Source organism: Nelumbo nucifera, chromosome 3, assembly GCF_055504915.1.
Source record: "Nelumbo nucifera cultivar China Antique chromosome 3, China Antique-T2T, whole genome shotgun sequence".
NCBI lineage: Eukaryota > Viridiplantae > Streptophyta > Magnoliopsida > Proteales > Nelumbonaceae > Nelumbo > Nelumbo nucifera.
In genome coordinates, this window is record NC_142651.1 from 23,656,661 (window position 1) to 23,679,359 (window position 22,699).

At 39.6% G+C, this 22,699-nt stretch overlaps 2 protein-coding genes across 3 annotated transcripts in view; both read left to right on the forward strand.

Annotated features, from left to right (window-relative positions):
* The first annotated feature begins 244 nt into the window (after positions 1-244).
* Positions 245-1,744, forward strand: LOC104602303 (transcription factor MYB62-like). The gene is made up of 3 exons (XM_010265929.3): positions 245-480; positions 623-752; positions 899-1,744. Exons 1-3 carry the CDS (start codon positions 330-332, stop codon positions 1,578-1,580), a joined length of 963 nt encoding a protein of 320 aa, XP_010264231.1. The 5' UTR covers positions 245-329; the 3' UTR covers positions 1,581-1,744.
* A 17,314-nt stretch (positions 1,745-19,058) lies between these two features.
* The window catches only part of LOC104602332 (small ribosomal subunit protein eS7), a 38,761-nt gene continuing 35,120 nt past the window's right edge, over positions 19,059-22,699 (forward strand). The window contains exons 1-2 of one of the 2 annotated variants that reach the window (XM_088900886.1): positions 19,059-19,532; positions 19,601-19,631. The gene's annotated coding sequence lies outside the window, so the exon portion shown is untranslated. Of the gene's footprint in view, positions 19,533-19,600; positions 19,632-22,699 lie in introns of those variants that run through there. The other variant, XM_088900887.1, reaches the window with a different exon arrangement.

Here is a 22,699-nt window from a genome sequence, read left to right on the forward strand (position 1 = left end):
ACCAAAATGCAAATTTATCCTGAGATGGATTTACACTTCATTTGCATCGTTTCCAAGCGCAGCCTAAACTCATATTATGCCCAAATCAGATTGGCTTAATTTGTCTTAAAGGCAAAAATCATTTATAGAATCTGAAGTGGTGTTTACTTAAGCTCCATCTTTTCAAAACTTAGGAAGTCATTATCTAACAGTTTTCTAAGTCTGAACCTCATTGGACTCTATAAAAAGCTCGGCTGGGCCTGAAGTTTCTCTGCTTTGGTTTCAACACTTCAACCCCTTTGTTCCTGTCAACTTGTTCTAGTTTTGTGGGTTTCTCCACGAGAGTAACCATGTCTACTCCAAAGAATGCAGCATACGGTTATGGTGAAGAAGATGCTGAGCTAAGAAGAGGGCCATGGACTGTTGAAGAAGATACTCTTCTGATTCACTACATTGCTTGTCATGGTGAAGGCCGCTGGAATCTGTTAGCTAAATCTTCAGGTAAAAAATCTATCTATATCCTCCATTTCTCTTCAGCCATTTAATATAATTTGTTACTGGTTTTTAATTACTTAATTGAATGATCTCATTTGCGCCACCATTTCTTATTTTTTTTTGTGTTCATCAACTGTTTGTTCTTCAGGGTTGAAAAGAACTGGCAAGAGTTGCAGATTGAGATGGTTGAATTATTTGAAACCAGACGTCAAACGTGGAAACCTCACTCCTGAAGAACAGCTCTTGATTCTTGAACTCCATTCAAAATGGGGCAACAGGTGATTATATATACGATCACTGCGCTTATGGATTAGCCCTTTATTATCAATGTGTGGATGTTTAGCACCATATTTAGATTCACGAATGTATTTCTCTGTGTTATATCAGTACTCTTCCTGAAGTTCTCTTTGTTTGGTGATTCCAGGTGGTCTAAGATTGCACAACATCTACCAGGAAGAACAGATAATGAGATCAAGAATTACTGGAGAACAAGGGTGCAGAAACAAGCAAGGCATCTCAAGATTGATGCTAACAGCATGATGTTTCGGGATGCTATCAGATGTTTTTGGATGCCCAGATTGCTTCAGAAGATGGAAGAATCTTCTTCAGCCATGAAGACTCAAAATTCGTCAACTCCTCCTTCTACACCACTCAATCAGACCTCTCAGGCATCAGCTCTCCCACCACCGCCACCACCACCACCACCTCTAGAGGGGTCTCTCAGAATCAGCAAAGCAATTAACAGTTTCGATCATGAGAAGAATTCAAACCCAGGGAATTATTGTACCAGCCCAAGCATATTTTCTTCGGATTCCATGATGAGCATCTCCAAATTCCCTGAAATTTCAGATTACCCAGCAACAAGCCTTCATAATTTTGATAACAGCGACTATAATCCATTTCTAAGGAGCTCTTTCTATGTTGACAACTGTGGTAGTTATGACATGGATGACTTCAACATGTCTGCTATGTCAGTAATGGGAGGATACGAGACTTCTGATTGCCACATGGCAGAAAGTAATTGGGCCTATGATGACATGGCAGAAAGCATATGGAACATCGACGAGTTGTGGCAGTTCAGAAAGTTACAAGATAGGAACATCTAGTGTTTGTCATTATCTGATAATCCATTGTTGATTAAGTTTGTAGCATGTATATCCTTGTGTAGTGAGATCAAGTCTTGTGGTGGGAAAGGAATTTTTCTAGTTCTGCACCAAAGCTGATTAAAGTTGCGAAATTTTCAATATATGGATATTTTTATGTTGGTTTATGTATGTGGCTGCATTAAATTTCTAGTAGTGGATGGTGAAGAAGCCGTCTGCAATGAAATTATTTGCTCCTTGACCTAGTCTCTAATGCCAACTAAGAGTATCATATGTGACTATGTGTGGTCAATTCAATTAAATGATTTAAGAGAGAGAGAGAGAGGTTTGGGTGGTCTAAGTGATATTTGAACCCTTGGTTCCTTTTATTTGTTTCCTCCAATAGAAGAATGCTTTAACCATCAAAATTACTAATTAACTAGATTCCTCTAGCAGCCTATTCATGAACCAACTCCAGGAAGCAAGATTTTCCATTCTTTACTTTTCTTTGTTTTTTTTTTTTTTTTTTTAACCAGAGAAGAGATTTCCTCATATTGCAACTTTGCTTTTAGATTTGCTCTTTTGGGAGATTAATATTGCACCCAAAGATGTAGGTAGCTAGCCTTAATTAGATATACAATTCTATGTGACAAAATTAATTATTGGAAAATATGTGGAATACATTTAATTTCTAACTGATACATATGGTGAAATAATCATGTTGGACTGATCACTAGGGTTCATCACCAACACCTCCTATACTCAAGACTTCTACGTTGCAACTGCACCCCTTGAAGCCTTGATCTTGATCCAGATCTCAGTACTGACCAGAGTTGCAAAGCTACAGTTTAAGCTTGGTCAAAAGCTCCAGTTGAAAGGTACAGGGAATCTAGATTATTAACTTCAATTCAAACTGCATGCTGCTGGTTGATAGAAACCACAAGCCATTTAACACCGATGAGGAAGAAACCACCAAGTGGGGAATCTAGTTTCCAAATGGAAGGCTAAACAAGTTAGAAAATTTATATAAATATTTTAATAATCAACAGTGACCATGAGAGATCCGGAAGAAGCTTAACTAGAACATTTTGAAGTTGACTAATTAATCAATCCCAACCTCTAGATTAAAAAGATCAAGTGCAGTACTCAGGTAGCTAGAAAGAGATTAGAAAAGCATGCATATGCATGCATCCCCATTCCAAAAGAAGGAAATCATAGCTTTCCTATATGAATCCAACACAGTACTCCACTTACTGTCGACCCATTCTTGACACACCAACCCTACTGATCACATCCATCCAAGGGGAAGGCGGGGGCCGGGTGATGTTTTTCAAACCGGGTCAATCTGAATTAACGAGGCATTTTCCCAACTGGGCTCCGACCCAATAGCCCCAATGTCTGTTTGGGTAGGTTCCAACTTCCCATCTTGGAGATCTTCAATTCTTCCAAGGGAAGGAGACAGCACCAGAATGGTGAACCCAAGTACCAAATCCGCTGGTATGAAATGCTAAACGGTCGGTCGTTAAGATTCAACAGGAGTGGTCAGTAAACTGCGAGAAACATAACGCTTAACTCTGATTGGCCGGCTCGGAAACTAATATAAAGATACTGAACAAATCTGTTAGCTTTAATGGATGATGATAACTACAGTATGGCTGGGTTCAGCCTGAGAGAGCTCCCATGACCAAAGATGTTCACATGATTCTTGAATGACCATGTCACGTCAGTTGGCCTTATCCTGGAAAGTTTGTACCTCATCATGTGAGTCTGTGACGAGGAGACGACTAACGGCTAAGCTTTTCATCAGAGCTCGGAACCTTGAAAGTCGAAACTCTCCCCCCAACACTCTTTCAGTCGAATCAATCTTTCACTGTCAAGCAGACCCGTGAAAGGACTGAACTCTCGCAAGGGGGGCTGTAGCCTATAGCTTCTTTCCTCCCACCTTGCTCCTAAAAACCAAAAGTGCCTTTCGTCTCTCTTATTGGTCCACTTAAGCTGCATTAAAAATATATCAAAAGCCACCCCTAGGCCCCAGCTGTTCCACGTCGCACGAAGGTACCGTACCCCCCTCCCTTTGTTTTTTTCTCTTGTGTTGTGTTGGTGGATGGCTGCAGGGGGTCCCTTGAAGTGAAAGCAAGCTTATCACCTTCAGCTCCAGGAACCAGGAGAATCATCTTTATTACCCTTATGGAGATCTCTTTCTTCTCTCGTTTCTGACTCCCATTTCTGGGAAGAAAAGCGGTTTTTGAGCTTGTGCTCTCTTCCTATGATTAGCTAGAGAGTTGTATTCTTATTGATACACACTGCATTCTGCTCTCTCTCTCTCTCTATATATATATATAACAAATTAAAGTAAGCATGCATGTGTGTACTTTAATCGGATGGTATATGTTGAGCTATTGATCAAAGGGTAGGGTTAGGGTATGCCACATATAACTGGAATATGGCGTTAGGTCAAGTGGGGTTCCACATATTGTAGATGTGTGGTATAAGCTAGATGGATTTGTAAAATGAAAGGCTTAAAAAGAAAAAGGATTATTATATATATATAATTTTTTTTTTCTTTTCTCGTTTTAATTTATAGAAAAGTGTATATATTAGTATGGAAAGTTATGTATGTCCATTTAGGACATATACTGGACGCAGCCAGGAGATGCTCTGCTTCAGAGAGAACATCAGATGGATGTGACCATCTAAAACTAGTGAACTTTATCTGAACCACTAGTGGCCTTCTTTTTCAACACAAAATGAATGAACGAAATTGGACGGCTGTGATATTCTGATCAGTGATTACGCTGTTGTTTCACTAGTACTTGGTGGGGCCTATTTCATGATTGAACTTGTTGAACTGGACTCTATTGCCATTTCGGCCTTTTGTGGTGCACATGTCATCACAAACTAGCTTGTGATAGACTTCTGGGTAGCTAGAGAGCTTGTTATGACTGACGAGTGTAAATGAATCTCTCTCTCTCTCTCTACCCAATAGAGATTTTGGACTACGTACTTTCCTAAGTTTTGGTGTCATAATAGAGTTGTTAAATTCTTGTTTAGGGTCTTTATAAGTAATTTGGACTTAATAGCCTTTGAATGGAATCATAGAATAATAGCTTGTGATGAATGCTCTCTCTCTCTCTCAGCTTATTCTCTTTAATACTGAATAGAGATTATGAACTACTATGAGAATTAATTTTTGGAATCATATGATAGAGTTGATAATTTGGGTCTTTGTAAGTGATTTGATTTTAATGGCCTTTACATAAAATAATTGCTCTAGTCCACTAGTGTAAGGGGGAAGGGAAATTTAAGGCACTTATTCATGAGCTTTTCTTTTCTCTTTTTTTATGAGGTCATTACCCAATGCTAGTCCTGACAATCAGGGCCCTTGGGACTGGATACAGACCCAACTTCCAGCAATTTCAGCACCTAGTGGCCACTATCAAACTCAAACTCACATTCACACACTTGTCAGCCCAAGGATTTTACCATATCACCAAACAATGGCCCCTCACTTGATGAATTAGTAACATAAGAACTATGGAAATGTTTAGTAATTCAGTATTGCCCCTTGCCATATGGGTATAAGTCCAACAAAGTGTATAGTAGGATTAATAAGCTTGGTAGTGTTTGTTTTGTCTCAAAAATAACCCATGCCTTAGACTTTTTCCCTTTTCGCCCTTCTGTGGCCTGACTTGGGGGCGGTTGCACTTAGAAACTCAACTACTCAACAAGAGGCCAAGGAAGAGAAGCATGTGATAATGCACAGTAGGGGCCTCACTGTTGGACTGACAACCATTAAAGTAGGTAACTCTTCATACCCAACAATATATGCCGGCCTGAACCAGGGAGACCAGAAGATGTTCCCATTTAGGGTTAGGGTTGAATTAATGGCTTAGATATATAGGAGCCAGAGCCCATTGGCTACTTGTTCTCATCACATGTAAAAGGAAAAAAAAGGAAGCCTATGATGATAATGGTGATTTAATATCTCAGACAATGCGTGACTGAGTTCTAAGTTCCTATAAATTGGAAATTAACAAGAAAAAAAATAAACCTATGTAAGAATGTGTGCATGTCTCATTTATTCATATTTTTAGTGGAAAACATATTTGTCTCTGGAGCTAATTTTGGAATTTCACCTTCTCTTGATATATTTTCAGCTCCAATTTTTTTATCCAACTTCTTGAACCCCTAAATTTGGGGCATTATTACTTGGTATAATGCATGGTAAAGTTTCGGGCTGGAAAGCATGAGAATGAGGGTCTGAGTAATATTGGCTAATGACCTTGAACCCCTAAGTTTAATCCAATGTGTAGTGGAGCGGACTACTTTAAATTATATTAACCAGAAGAAAAGTACACTTCCTTTTTTATCTTCTTGGTGGTTACTGGTTTGGGGGCATTGGCCTTTTACCCATAACCTTAGATGCATTGAACCTACAGCTGCCTGATCCAGAATCAGAATCAACAAAAGAAAGAAAGAAGACTGTTGGGAGGGGGACATAAACCTTGATCATAAAGAGAGTGTCTCAAGTGTCTCTAAGGCTGAGTTTGTTTGGAGTGCAAATTCATTTGTACTGGTGTAAATACATAGGAGTGTAAATAAGCTGAGTGAAAATTTTGCTTTGCTTTTGCTTCAGGTTGAACTTTGTCTTGTTTGTTTGAGAGAGACAAAATAGGAAGTAAAATGGTATGGTTACCACCTTATATGAAAGAGAATGGAGGTACAAACGTTATTTGTTTGAGAGTGGCGTGGAAAGCATGATGATGTGGTCCCCGCTTTATATGAGAAAGAATTGAGATAGGAAGAAGAATGGAAGTTCTGTATCAGATTTAATTTGGGATGAGAAATTTGCATAACCAGTGAGTGCAAATGAGACAAATGGTATAAATTTTGTGTCAGATAGGAGTGCATCCAGTAGTTACAAACAAATGGATGCAATAACTGAACCAGGTGCAAATTTCGTATCTGGTTTAGATTTACACTGCAAACAAAGTATAAGGCTGCATTGGTTGCAGTGTAAATCATGACTAATGCAAAATTTGTGCTTGGTTCAGTTTTGCTTTTGATTGTTTATAATTATGATTTGCACTCCTATCTAACATAAAATTTATACTTCTGTCTCTTTCGCACTCACTGGTAGTACAAATTTTCTATCCCAAAAGCTGATGTAAATTTTGCACCACCTTCCTTCAACCTCAATTCTTTGTCATATAAAGTGGGGACCACGTCATCTTGCATCTTATACTTTAATCCTTGACCGATAACTCTATTCATACTTCATTTTACTTCTCACAAACAAAAAAGCGAAAGCCAAATCTGAAGCAAAAGTAAATGAGAATATACACTCAGCCCTTTTGCATTTCCATACATTTACACCAGTACAAATTTCATTTGTACTGCAACCAAATATAAATGAAGTGTTTCAATCAAACCATCATTTCAAACTAGACAAATCCAAAATTGGAGTTCCAAATGCATTTTTCACCCACAATTGTTTGGACAGCGTTTGGTAGAGCTTCTATTTGCTGGGAATTAATAATATTTCTTCCTTCATGACCAGCCATATCTGCTGACGAGTCTGCCTACCTACTATCCTTTCTCTGTTCACTTCGAGATTAGTGCATTTAATCCACTTGCTACCAGTCATTCTCACACCAAAAAGGTCAAGGATTTCAAAGTCCTCCAAGATTAGACAGAAGCCTTACAATAACTATTTAACACTATCCAACTGAGCCCGAGCCTCTGGCCCTCCGTGTGGGTCTGGGAGGTGAAATCAGCTACGTCCTTGGACAGTTGGGCTGAAACCCCGAAATGGGCTTCGATGTTATTATGTGGTCCCACCTTTTTAACGTCATTTCATCCGATGCAAGGTAGGTCTATGTCAATACATCAAATACCCTGATTCAAGGTTTTAGCTCCAAGGCTAAAAACTTTTGAAGTTTTAAGAATTGAGGTAGGACATCTCAAGGGTATTAACCTTCAAAAGGAGTTAGATGTCCTAATTCTTAACTCATATTTAGGGTTCGTTTGGTTTGGAGTTAGAATTAGAATCGAAATTTTTTGAAATCAGAACCAAAATGATATTTTTTTTAAAGTTTCTTTGATTCAGACAAGAATGAAAATAAAAATTTTAGGAGGAAAAAGATTTTATTCTCAAGGGAGGGAGAACTCAAATGAAAAAATATCATTTCACCAGGAATGGGAATGGGATTCTAATTCCGCCCTATCAAACAATTGAAATCAAAATAATTCATTTTGGTTTCAATTCCAAATCCCTATTCTCTCAAATCAAACAAGGTCTTAATGTATCAGTCAATTCCAAAGCTGGTATGCATTGATAAGTTCAACCTTGACTCTTCCATAACAATAAGCAGCACTAAAATGATCACTATTGACTTGTGGTTGCATCTTTAGTTGCGTGTTTGTTTCCTTTTCAATAAACAAATAATCAAAGCATGGTTAATGTAAGGAAGCAAACCCTACTGACAAAGCGTCGACACACAACAATATGCTCAGTCGTATATTGTGGTTGATGCATCATGCTCATGGGCCAAAAGGCCACAGCCTGGACCAATCTATACTGAGTTCTTTTTTGACAAAAATTATCTCCTATTTCATTAATTGAGAAAGCGAATAAAAGTCATTTTATTATATTTTTAGTAACTACTAAAATGTTCATATTTGTCTATTTAGTGTGTCTTCCACCTTATTTAATCCTCTCTCATTAACTCTTATAACTTAAAGTATTAATTCTCATTTTCTCTAATTAAATCATATATTAAGTTATTTTTTACTAATAAATGATACTAATTAGATCTATGACAATATTTTTAACAATATAAATATGTATATTTTAAAACTAACTCAATAACAAAACCATTCTTTATCAAAGTGGTGGTTAAGAAATTCAACCATCCGAATCAAATTGATCAACCTATAGTCATAGTTAGGTAATAAAATTTTTAAAATATAAATAAATGTAAAAAATACAAAATGTAAAAAAAATTAGACACATTTATGATATTACTATTATTATCATCATCTACATTTCTACGTGTAAAGCACGTGCATGCTTACTAATATATATAAAAGTGGGAATGCAATGTGAAACTTTTTTAGACTAAAATTACCCCCTATTTCTTTGTTTGAGAAATGGTATAAAAGTCATTTTATTATATCTTTAGTGCTAGCTTTAATGGCTACTAAAATGCTTATATTTGTGTATTTAATTCATCTATAATTATAAGGGTTGAAAATGTAACTTCAATTATTACTTTCCACCTCATTTAATCTCCTCTCCTTAAGTTTTATACTTAAGGTATTAAATCTCATTTTCATTTATTAAATCCTATATTTTTAAGTCATTTTCACTAATAATGCTACTAATTAGATCTATGTCAATATTTTTAACAATATAAACCCATATGATGAGGGCAGATTTGGCCCTCCAGTGAAATTGTGATACCTGGCACCTCCTGTAAACCAAGTGCAGCCTCTTGACAACTAGGCAGCTCGGGAAGCTCGGGCAGCTCGGGCAGCTCGGCAGACCTTGCCACAGCTTTCCACTTACAGATAGCTCGGCATGGCTCGCCACAGGCAGCTCGGCAGAGCTTGCCACAAGCAGCTCGGCAGAGCTCGCCACAAGCAGCTCGGCATAGCTCGGGGAGCTCGGTATAGCTAGGGGCAGCTCGGCATAGGCAGCTCGCCATAGGCAGCTGGCCACTCCGCAGGCAGCTTGGCGTCTTACGAAGAGCTCGCCACTTAGGGGCAGCTCGACACTTACAGGCAGCTCGGCATAAGCAGCTCGCTACAAGCAACTGGCCACTCCGCAGGCAGCCTGGCGTCTTACGAAGAGCTCGCCACTTAGGGGCAGCTCGGTGTATCGCAGGAAGATCTCCTGCCTGACAACCGTATCTGACAGATCCGGAGGCCTGCGCCCACGTCTCTCGCTAAGCGCCGTGCCTGCCAGTCCTGAGAGCTGTCCCTTGACTGGCAGAGTCGTACTTTGCTCAGCTCTAGTAGTAACAGTTGCGGCAGAGAGACAGAGGCGGTTACGCCTGACTTGACAGAGGTTGTTACGCCTGATTTGACAGGACACCACTATATAAGAACTCCGACCCCCAAAGACAAGGGGAGAGAATGAAAAAATGGAGGTAATCCCTACTCTCTAGCTCTCTCATTTCTCTCCAAGCTCCCTACAATCAGAATGCTAACTTAGGCATCGGAGAGTCCCCGCCGGGAAAATACCCCCGGGTCCTCTGATTCGGTTCTCGCAGGTTCCTCAGCTCCCGCCGCCTACAAAGAAGAGGAAAAGATGGAGTTCTTGCAGGTCCCTCAGCTCTCGCCGCCTACAAAGGAAATAGCAGTTGGGTTGCGCTACACCAGGGAGCTCCACCATCCCCTGAGTTACAGGCCGCCTAGGAGCAGGTCAAATGAGCTCCCTGGCGGGAGCTCGTCACCAAGTAGTTCTCCACCAGGGAGCTCGTCACCAAGTAGCTCACCACCAAGGAGTTCGCCACCAAGTAGCTCATCACCAGGCAGTTCGCCACCAGGGAGCTCCATCATCCTCTGAGTCACAGGCCACCTGGGAGCATGTCAAATGACGAGGTACTTAGCCAAAAAAAATTGATACATCACAAAAATTGGTACGTGACCAGAAACGGTTACATCAATTGGCGTCGTATGTGGGAACACGCTACAAAAAGCTAAGTTTTCATCCTACAAAAGCTAAGTTCTCATCCTACAAAAGCTAAGTTCTCATCTTACAAAAGCTAAGTTCTCATCTTACAAAAGCTAAGTCCTCTTCACCCAGAAAGCTAAAGCTCTCACTCTATAGTTTACATTTTTTATGAACTCAAAGACTAAGCAGGGAGCTAACATACTAAGTAACTTTACTTTCAATTCGGATAAAGCCCCATCATTCCTCTCCGCAAGGTCCCCCCTACAAAGATGAGCTCTTTGTGGCTTCCGCGGGAGTTGGCGGCCAACAGACTACATAGGCACCCTTACCAGTCGAGCCTTCCAAGGCTCCCATGTGAGCTGGCAACCTAAAGTTAGTAGTGCTACCCCCGAAGGTCGAGCTCCTAGTAGCTTTTTGTAGGAGTGGGTGACCAGCATTACGAAGCTGATGCAGCGCAATCGTAGCTCTAAGGCAGCCACCTGGTCAGCTCGGCACCTTACAGGTAGCTCGACACCTGGTCAACTTGACACCTCACTGGTAGCTCGGCACCTCGCAGGCAGCTCAGCACCTGGTCAGCTCGGCACCTCCTGGTAGCTTAGCGCCTGGTCAGTTCGGCACCTCACAGGCAAAGCCTACGGGTCACATTACTGCTTAAGACCCAATCGCCTCTTCGGCACGGGCAAAGTAAAAAAAAAAAAAGTGGACTACGAGTCACTACCAAAAGCCTACGGGCCACATTACTACTGAAGACCCAGTCGCATCTTCGGCATGGGAAAAGTCAAATAAGAGTGAACTACGAGTCGCTCCCAAAGCCTACGTGCCACATTACTGCTTAAGGCCTAGTCGCCTCTTCGGCATGGGCAAAGTTAAGAAGAGTGGACTACGAGTCGCTCCCAAAGCCTACGGGCCACACTATTACTAAATATCTAGTCGCTTCCTCAGCATGAGCAAAATTAGCAAAAGTGAACTATAAGTTGCCCCCAGAGCCTAAGGGATACACTACTGAACTGAGGAGACCTCCTCACCTTACAGGCAGCTCGCCATTGGTAGGCAGCTCGCCACATACAGGTAGCTCCCAAAGCCTAAGGAATTGGGTCAGCACTTACTAGCTCGTCGACTTACAGGCCAAAAGAAGAAATCTACTCCCTTCGCTGAGTTACTCTCAGCTCAGGAGTGGGGGGCAAATGATGAGGGCGGATTTGGCCCTCTAGTGAAATTGTGACACCTGGCACCTCATGCAAACCAAGTGCAGCCTCTTGACAACTGGGCAGCTCGGGCAGCTCAGCAGAGCTTGCCACAGCTTGTCACTTACAGACAGCTCGGCAGAGCTCGCCATAGGCAGCTCGGCAGAGCTCGCCACAAGTAGCTCATCATAGCTCGAGGAGCTCGGTATAGCAAGGGGCAGCTCGGCATAGGCAACTCGCCACTTAGGGGCAGCTTGGCACTTACAGGCAGCTCGACATAGGCAGCTCGCCACAGGCAGCTAGCCACTCCGCAAGCAGCCTGGCGTCTTACGAAGAGCTCGCCACTTAGGGGCAGCTCGACACTTACAGGTAGCTCGACACTTAGGGGCAGCTCAGTGTATCGTAGGAAGATCTCCTGCCTGACAACCGTACCTGACAGATCTGGAGGCCTGCGCCCACGTCTCTCGCTAGGCGGCACCGTGCCTGCCAGTCCTGAGAGCTGTCCCTTGACTGGCAGAGCCGTACTCTGCTCAGCTCTGGCAGTAATTGTTGCGGCAAAGAGACAGAGGTAGTTACGCCTGACTTGACAGAGGTTGTTACGCCTAATTTGACAGGACACCACTATATAAGAACTCCGACCCCCAAAGACAAGGGGGAGAGAATGAAAAAATGGAGGTAATCCCTACTCTCTAGCTCTCTCATTTCTCTCCAAGCTCCCTACAATCAGAATGCTAACTTAGGTATCGGAGAGTCCCCGTCGAGAAAATACCCCCGGGTTCTCTAATTCAGTTCTCGCAGGTTCCTCAGCTCCCGTCGCCTAAAAAGAGGAGGAAAAGATGGAGTTTTTGCAGGTCCCTCAGCTCCCGCCGCCTACAAAGGAAAGGAGATCACCTCATGTAGAGGGCAGTCGGGTTGCGCTACACCAGGGAGCTCCACCATCCCCTGAGTTACAAGCCGCCTAGGAGCAGGTCAAATGACGAGTCCACCCAGGGAGCTCGTCACCAAGTAGCTCTCCACCAGGGAGCTCGTCACCAAGTAGCTCTCCACCAGGGAGCTCGTCACCAAGTAGTTCTCCACTAGAGAGCTCGTCACCAGGCAGTTCTCCACCAGGGAGCTCGTCACCAGGCAGTTCTGCACCAGGGAGCTCATCACCAAGTAGCTCTCCACCAGGGAGCTCGTCACTAAGTAGTTCTCCACCAGGGAGCTCGTCACCAAGTAGCTCACCACTAGGGAGTTCGCCACCAAGTAGCTCATCACCAGGCAGTTCGCCACCAGGGAGCTCCATCATCCTCTGAGTCACAGGCCACTTGGGAGTAGGTCAAATGACGAGGTACTTAGCCAAAAAAAATTGATACATCACAAAAATTGGTACATGACCAGAAACGGTTACATCACCATATATTTTAAAATTGACTCAAAAACAAAATCACTTTTTATCTAAGTGGTGGCTAAACAATTCAACCATCCGAATCAAATTAATCAACCTACGAAGTCATAGTTAGGTAATAAATTTTTTAAATATAAATAAATATAGAAAATTATAAAAAAATATAAAAAAATACACATTTATGATATTTTTATTAATCAAATAAAAAATAGGTGTAATAAACAAGAATTATTTTTTATCAATAACGGAAAATGAAATACATAATTTAGAACTAACAAAAGATGAAATATAAAAATTGATAATAAGTAGTTCAATTTTTGATGTCATAAATGTGTTAACCTTTAATGTCATAAATAAATAATAAAAATTAATAAAATATAAAAATACATAATTGAAAAAATACATAAACTTTGCAAAAAAAGCATCCAGGCACATTTATCATATTAAATAAAAATTAAGTGTGATATATTACAATTATTTTTATACACAAAAATACAAAAAAAAATGTAGAAAAAATTGAACACATCTATAATTCAATATTTACACTATTATTGAAAATATGAATAAGATTGTAAAACTTTCTTTTGACTAAAATACTCATTTTTGAATTTAATCCCTATTTAATCATAAGGTTTAAATTGTAATTTAAACTACTAATTTTTACCTCATTCAATTCCCTCTATTTAAATCTTATATTTGTTTTATAAATGAAGAAAAGAAAAAATATATACCAAAAAGATAAAACACTATAAAAAGAAAAGTCTAGCCAAGAAGGTAGGCTTGTCAATGATACTTGAGAGTTTTATCAAACTCTCGTAGTCATGAATCCTAATATGGTTGTAGATCTTGTGCATAGATATATCCTATGCCTATATATTTTATAATCCCAAATGTAGAGTAATTAATCTTCTTAATTCTGGTTGGTAAGGTCTGCTAGTCATAATGGAGACTTGGGATCGAATCCCACTTGCACCTGGGAAGGGGATGGGCTACCCTGTTGTGTAGCCCTTCAAAAGAAATCAACAAAAAAAAATTAATCTTCTCAATTCTTGTGAATAAGTTTCCCCTTTGATGGTTGCACATTCTAAATTAAATAGAGCATGCAACAGGTCATATCTGGAACTGATCCAGCAAAACCTACACCCATATCCAGTTTGAACTTGGACCAAGGGTCATACCACAGATTGGGGTAAGTCTTTTTTTGTTCAAAAGTATGGAGCAAGTAGGGCTGTAAACAGATCGGATTTAGCAAAATCTGAGTCTGACCTAATTATTGAAAATTACATGTGAATCTGATCGACAAATAGGGCTGTAAATGGATCCGATTTAGCAAAATTTGAGTCCAATCTGATTATTGAAAAATTATATGTGAATCTGATCAGCAAGTAGGACTGTAAATGGATCAGATTTAGCAAAATCTAAGTCCAACCTGATTATTAATTGAAAAATTACATGTGAATCCCAATCAGATTTGAATACCTCATATTCGAATTCGAATTCTAACTTGGAGTTCTGAGAGGAGATGTTCTAGACAGTTGAACGTTGAACCAGAAGTGATGTTAATTTCTGAATAAATAACATCGTTTTTGGTAAGGTAAGCTGAAAATACTTGATGATTTATGCCTAAATAATTTTGAGAATCGATGAATGATTAGATGAGATGATTTCTCAGGCATTTATTCAAATTTTCGAGTTCAAATCAACGTAGAGGTGGGCCTGCGCAAAGTGTGGGCCGTGCCGTGTCGGCCCACGGGCTGTTATGGGCCGTGCTGCTTTTCCCGGTGAAAAATTTGGGGTCGGCCCAGCACGGCCCATGGCCCATGGCCCAGGCCCATGCGGGCCCATGCCATGCTGCGGGCCAGGCTGGCTTGTGGGCCGAGCCTTGGGCCAGGTCGGGCTATGCATCGGGCCAAAGTTATTTATTTAAAAAAATGACAAAAAACTTAAAATTTTAATTGTATATGAATTTCGTGTATACAATAATTAAATAAATTAGTATAATAAAATTAAAAAAATATTTATTTTATTAATATATTATATGCTATATATTATTATATAATATTATATAAATATATATAACATATAAAATATATATAAATAATATATATGGGTCGTGCCAGGCCGTGTCGCGGGCTGTGCTAGGCCATGCCAGCCCGTGGACCTAAAACCCCAGGCCCAGCACGGCCTGTATGATCGTGATGGGCCTGGCATGGCCCGTGGACCATTGTGCCAGGCCGGTCCAAATTCATGTCGAGTCGTGCCAAGCAGCCCCCACAAAATTATCCCTCACAACGTCCCATAGGACATCCTCATCGTGTATTAAAAACATCTCCAGATAATGACATCATCATTTCTAATATCATTATTGGGAGATGTTTCAAATGAAAATGTGCTGTCGAGAGATTGTGGGGGGTTGATTTGATCTCCAAATTTTCATCTCAAGGTAATCAGACGGGCACTTAAGTAGTTCTGTTAAACTACTGTTGAACAACATGCTTCATGTTGTTCTTCCTAGATGCAAGCAATAAGCCTCTCCTTAGGAAGCTCAGTTAGAATGGTCCCAAAACTCTGGCAGAAAATCATCAATAAGCATAATTATATAAGTTGCAACAGCCAACAGCTAGGGTTTACTATGGGTCCATATCTATGTACATTCTAGACTCAGATCCAATTATAGTCAGCGAAAGCGATCCACTCTTATCAGGGTCCAATATTCCCTCCTATAAACTTCAAGCTTCATATATTTGTTGGATACCCACTAATTGGTTAGGAATTGGGCCCGGTTTCTAATGGGCCTTGAGTGTGTTGACCAGAGTGCACATGTTTCTAAACAAGTATTCAAGTTCAAAGAGAAGACTGACCGGATCTCCTAAGTCCTACTCACAAAACACTACGACCATGTATCAAAGACTCCTCATCTCCTCATGAATCATAATATATTAGTACAAAAATCCGAATGCAGGTGATTTGTATCAAATCCAATCCAGGATTCACAAAAAGAATTCCAAACCTATGCATTTTACCCTGAGCATGGTTTTCAAAACCGGACTGGATCAGAAAAACCGGGAACCGGTTAGGTCTGTTTCTAAAAACCGGATTTTCTTCAAAAACCGTTGATTTTGGTCAGCAAATCACTGAACTAGGCGGTTAATCGTTCAAACGGTTTTAACCGTTTTTTATTTTTTTGTTTGAACAGGTCGAGCGTCCAATTTGAACAGTCAGATCGTTTGACCCGATAACCGGACCCCTGACCGATTCAGTCTCCGTGTCAATTTTAAAAACCATGACACCGAACAATCAGATCGTTCAACCCAATAACTAGACTCCTGACCGGTTCGGCCTCCGGATCGGATTTAAAAACCATGACCCTGAGTATTTCTAACTGAGCTGAGATTGAATGTAGTAGAGTGTATGGAGAGGAAGGGATCTGGCTGAGATTGTCCCATTGTAGCACCAATAAATTTGCAATTTCACATTGTTCCAAAAATGATAAAAAGGATGACCAACTGAGGAATAGTCCAGTTGATACGCTGTATAATACGTTGTCCCGGTGCTTCCAATCCTGCAACTATCATTTTAAAAGAAATATAAATACCAAATTTCATTGTTAAAAAAAAAGTAGCAGCCCTTATGGGGATTATTCAGGCGTTGATTAACACCAGACAAAAATGGTGAAAAGGACAGGGCTTAGCCTGTCTATATGCAACGTGAAATGCAATCATTTGAATTTTCACCCACAAAATCAATCCAATACTCTGTTAAACAGCCCATGAGAAAATGCATTTAGATGTTGATCATTCACTTGAAAATGTGAAGGAAAACCACAGTTAAATCATTTCAGCTCACGTGGCCTGTCATCAGATTATAATCACTAAACGCTGCTGAGTGCTGCCACTTCCCTATCCAATATTAATTACAATGGGTTTTCTTTAAAACAGAAAAATCTGTCTTTCGAGATACGTGTTTAAGAGCCTCCTCTCTCTGCTCTCAGTTTTACATCAAAACAAAACCTGAATCAGAAATGTAATTGACAAAAGTGTTAGTTCCCATGAAATCCACCATTTTTCGTCCATATATTATTGTGTATTTCAATGATTCAAGGCATCATATTCTGAAACCTGGACCCTGGATGGCGATCAGACTGGTCGACCCATGAAAGTCCCATCTTCATGAAACAATCTCGAAGAACATTATCACCCTTTGGCTGTTAGCTTCCGTGGGTGATATCTTCTTTTTCTGTCATCTGTTTTATTGTGAGTCTTGACTCGCTTTGTTTCAGTGCTTCAATCAATTTTCTTTTCAACCAAAATCTTTAAAAAAATAACCCCCCACAACGTCCTTCAGCACATCTCCTTCGTGTATTAGGAATATCTCCCGACGATAATACTAGAAATGATAATGTTATCACTGGAAAATATTCCCCGTATATGGCAGAGATGTGCTGTAGAACGTTGTGGGGGGCAGTCTTGTGGGGACTATTTAAACTCTCTCTATTAAACTGCCGGGTTTAAAGAATTGAAATTGGATTCAACTCCCATCTCAATTCGTACCATTAGGAATTTCAAATCCACCCTGAAAGACAAACGCTTCTCCACCAAGTAATAGGAAATGAATGAAGCGAAAAAAAATAGTAATAAGAAATGAACGCATACACAAGCATTCAAGAAGTTGCATAGTTGAAGTTATTATTGATGTAAATTCTCAATTTCGAAATATCGTTTGGGCAGCTATAACAATTATTAACGGGAATACTCTTCTCTGAGATAAAAATGCAACTAACCTACAGTATTTTGGTTGTGATATTTGAAATATTTATTCCTGAAATAAATTAACATCTTACCTTTATTTTATCCATCGACTTTTTCTTATTTAATTTCACTAGTTTCTGAAAAGGGATTGATCAACTAAGCCTTGTCCCAACGGATCGGCTCTATGAATCCTGTTCTGCCATTTTTGCTGCGTTCAATGTCATTCCCATTGACCAATTGTTATTATTTTTGAATGCTCTAACCATATCCTTTTTGTCTGTCTACTCTCAACTCTCAACTCTTTTAGATTAGGGTTGATCATTACTGCCTGAGGCCCACATTTCCCGGCCCAGACCCCATCAAGCCTGCACCTGATACAGAATTACAGACTGGGTCCAGGCCCGTTTATACATATTGGCAAGGGCAGATGCCCAACCTGGGCCCGAGCCTGCACATATATTGTCATGCCTATGCAGACGTATAGGCTATTATTACCAGTAAAAAAAAGTAAAAAACAGGCCCAGCCCAGTCTATGATCACCCTATTCTAAACCCTTCTACACTTAGGATAGATCACTTCTTTAATGGTGTTGCCAATTGTCTTTCTCTATAAACCATAGTATTAAGGGTGCAAGTCAAGCTGGGTTAGGTCAGTTGAGTCAATCTTAACCCAACCCTAAGTCTTTAACCCCTAATATGACTTCCAACCCAACCTAAGTCAACCCTAATCCTAACTAAAATACCCAACCTCCCTCTCATCCGGTTAAAATTTTATAGATTGTTTTTTTATCGAAAAAGGATTTTCATTAGTGAAAAGACTTCCACTGTTCTATGGAGTAATAAATCAAAAAAAATGAAAAAAAAATAGTGAATCAATCTTTTAGCTTGGAAGAAATAGTGATGACCATATAAAATAACGATCAATATTGCATGTTATATTGTTCTACCAAGGGTTGGAGATTCAACCAATATATCCCATAAGAATTTAAAGTTTAAAAAAAAACAAGCTTATAGAGAGAGAGAGAGATGAACATACTCTTGAATCTCGAGTGGTTGTTGTGCATTTGGGCTTGGGCGACAACAACTAGCAATAAGAGAATCTCGGAACCACCATAGTGAAGAGTGAAAAATCATATATGAAGAAAATCACCACGGTGGTCGGTGGACCAGTGGGCAGTGGTTGCCTAGACCAGTGAAGACTAATAATGGTCAGAGGACATTAGATGAAGGAGAATGATGAAGAAAAATCACAGTCCATCGTCTCACAGTCACAATTTGTTTTGTGGTTCCTGCTAACTCTTGGGGTCTTCGTTGTGAGAGTAGAAGTTGAATGGACATTAAACTTTGAACAAAGGAGAATGATAAGAAAGAGAAGTAAAAGGTTTTAGAAAGAAAATAATACTTAAGTATTAAGCCCACCAAAATTATTTCAAATTATTAGGGTTAGCGCTATTTTATTGACTTGATTATGTATACAAGGCCTTTGGATCCAGAGGCTCAGATTCGGATTGGGTTGTGTTGTCTAAGGAGTCAACTCTAATCTAATTTGAAGTTAAGTCATGTTGACTTTTTCACCTTTACTTAGTATGTTTTCTCTCAATTTTATCACATGTTGGAATCATTTTAGGCCATGTTTGGTTCGTTGCCACTGGCCTCATTTTTCAATTCTTTCCGATTTTAAAAATGAATCGGCAAGAATGAATGACAAGAGGGTGCTTGGGTACCAATTTTTTGCCGTAGGACTCATTCTTCTGAGAATGAAACTTACATGTATGGCAAAAAATCGTATGTATTTTGTGGCAAGAAAAATATTCGTGCCCAAAATTTTCATTCGAAAGTTGAATCTCGACTCTCTATTTCTCTCGAAGCTCAATTATTTCTCCATTGAATCCGAACCTCAGACACTTTCTCCTCTCTCTCTCTCTCTCTCTCAATAGCACAAAGGCAAGATCTACGTCTCTCGCTACAGAACACAAAGGTAAAATCGATCTCTCTTCTTTTTCTTCTTCTTTTGTGCTGATTCATTTTGGTTTCATCTCATTTTAGGGCATTAATCAGTGAAGGACGACAGATTAAGGTACAACACTAACGAGCTTTAATTATTTAACAAGTTTTGTGATAATTATCTAAGAGGAATGTGTTGCATTTCTACTCTTTTTGGACATCTAGCCAACAATTTTCCTGATTAAGGTAGCAATTGATTGGTGGCCTACGTGATTAATTGTGGTGGAATTTTGTTCCAAATAGATTATCTTCCTTTAGTTCTAGTAAAAAAGACAAAATGGATCTCTGAACTTTCTCTCTTAGATATCTAACTCAAAAGCTAGAACAGAAGAAAGTTAGGTTCTGAAAATAGCTGATTTCAGAATTTTATTTTTTTATTCATTGCATATGTTATCCAAAAAAGGAAATATACAAGAAAACTGATTTATAGACCATAAATACCTACAAAGAAACGTAAGGCTGATTGCTCCTGGTCCAAGTTTAAAAGAGCACCTTCATTGTCCTTAAGAATTGACACAAGAATCTCTTTCAAAAGATCAGGTAATTGTGCAAATAGCCACAGAACTCCAAGGTATTTGAGAATTCCCCGTAAAACCTTTTTAAGAGCAACGACAGGAACCCATCCACCACCATATCCTCCATCATCCCAAAGCCCAATGAAAGCTGTATTGAGTTCTCCTCTTACCTGTGCCTGGTGTTCTACATAAAGGTAATCCTGAGCCAACAGCTGCTAAATTTTGAGTCAACAGAGCATTGCCCATGCGGCTTAGACCAGCTACCTGGTTTCCAGCCATCGGACTAGAAGCTGTAAGGTTAACATGGCTTCCACCAGCAGCAGAAAGTTGTGCACCTGAACCAGGGTTCAGATTGCTTGAATTGACAAGTCCAACTGGCCGTAAATAAAACATATAAAACATATATTAGCAGAAATACTAACAAAGGCATCTCTTGTAATAAAATCATAATAAGGCACCCGCCTTTTTTTTTTGTCACCTAGGTGGCTCATTCATGGCATTCAGCCTAGCTCCACAAATTTAATTAAAAGGATCAAGAATGGATTGGTGATCAATCACAAAATTGTGAGATTAGGTAGCGATAATTGATGACTGATCCATCACACCATTGAGAAACAGAGTTGTTGTCTATACACCTATGCAATCAAGTCCAAGAATTAGAGAACTTGCTTCCTTATATTTAGTCCCAAAATTAATCATGTAAGTTCTGAAAATAACAATCAAATATTGTAATCTTGTTGTTCTCCTAGCTTAATTGTTCTAATACATAATACAAAGTTATATAAGCTCAAAACATGAAAGAACGAAAGGTCTATCAAAATTCTGAAACAATATTTAAAGTATATTATTATGATGTTGTAGGAAACTGTGGACCTCACATTGAGAGTAATTGTGTGACACCCTGAGGTGTACTTAGATTTAATTGATTAGGATCAGCTTTCCTATTAGAATAAGAATAAGTTTTATTCTATCTTATCTAGGATTAGTTATTTTATCTTATCTAGGATTAGTTTTATTTTAATCTTATCTTTTATTACCATGTAAGCATTAAAGTTCTTTTACAATTAGGAAACCATGTATATAAATTAAGGAGTGGGGTGGCTGTTTTAAGCACTCCAACCATTCTCTTCTTTTAAAGCTTCTCCCACGAGTGCTTCTTCTCTTCTTCTCCTTTTCTCCTTCTCTTTTATTTTCTATTCAAAACATAAAGAGTCTCTGTAGTCTTGTACGACTACTTGGTATCAGAGCCAAATTTAGGGCTTCTCATGTGAGTTTGATCTAGCCGACCACATGAGAACTGCCTAGAGCTGGAAGAATAGAGAAAGCTCCCTTCGGCTGATTCTTGGAGGTTATCTACAGCAGCAATCCAAAGATTGGATCAGATCTTTGATAACCAAGAAGAATCAATGGAAGAGAAGAGGATCAAGTCAGTTCTTGATCAAGACTAGAGGTGGTGATCGAAGTTTCAGAAGAATTCTGGTTCAAGATCGGTTTCCACTATTCAAGACTGAAGCTAATTATCAAGATCAGAGTTCCTTAGAATTTTCTGGTAAGTTTTCAAGCCTTACCAGAAATTGGCAGCAAGGGTCTCTTGATATAAGAGGTACGGTTAAGAAAAAAACCCTTCCTTTCTGCATTTTTTAGGGTTTAAGAGAAAACCCTCAAGTTTCAGGTTTGTTATTGCTTTAGGGAGGTAATCAGATTTGTCTCCTCTCCCTTTATTTTTCCTTGCTCTTTGAAAGATCCAGTAGTTCCTTTTAACAGGACTGATACAGTTTAGTTTCAATAGGCCAACTGTCACAAAATTAGGGTTTCTGAATCAAAACCCTCATGTTATCTGCTACAGACCTAATAGGCCGATTGGTACAGTAATTAGGAAGCATTCTAATGGAGTTTAAAAGCCAAGGGGAGGGTGTTTTTGGGGCCGGTTCAGGCAACATGGTTGAAAACACTTTCCAGATTATAACTGTAAAGTTTGATGGTTCAAACTACTTAGAGTGGGCCCAATCAGCCATGATGGCCATTGGGGAAAGAGGAAAGCTGAACTATTTATTGGGCGATGTGAAGGAACCAACCAAGGAGGATCCCACTTACGCTAAGTGGTTTCAGGAAAATTATTTGGTGATGACATGGTTGTGCAACTCTATGCAGCCACACATCAGCCGAAATTACTTATGGGCAAAAATAGCTAAAGAAATTTGGGATGTTGTGAAAGAAACCTACTCTCAACCCCTTAATGTTGCTAGGGCTTATGAGCTGAAATGTGGTCAAAAATCTCAGACTAGGGGAGAAACAGGTCAGTGTTTATTTCTCAACCTTAAAATCCTTGTGGCATGAGATTGGCCACCTTGAGACAATTGAATGGGAGAGTCAGAAAGATGCCCAGACTTACAGAAAGCAGATTGAAACTAACAGAGTATTTGAGTTTTTGACTGGTCTAAATTCTAAATATGATATTGTAAGACAGCAACTATTGACAAGAGAAAGTGTGACTCTATCTCAAGCCTATTCCCTAGTGCACAGTAAAGAAACTATGAGAAATGTCATGTTACAACAACAACCTTTCAAATCTGCTCTAGCAGCAGTTAAACCCAAGCCAGGGGGAGATAAGGAAAGGGATATGAAG

Coding starts and splice junctions, on each gene's coding strand:
- LOC104602303 (XM_010265929.3), top strand. CDS start 330: ATGTCTACTCCAAAGAATGCAGCATACGGTTATGGTGAAGAAGATGCT. Junction 481..622: donor TCTGTTAGCTAAATCTTCAG/GTAAAAAATCTA, acceptor TTTGTTCTTCAG/GGTTGAAAAGAACTGGCAAG. Junction 753..898: donor CATTCAAAATGGGGCAACAG/GTGATTATATAT, acceptor TGGTGATTCCAG/GTGGTCTAAGATTGCACAAC.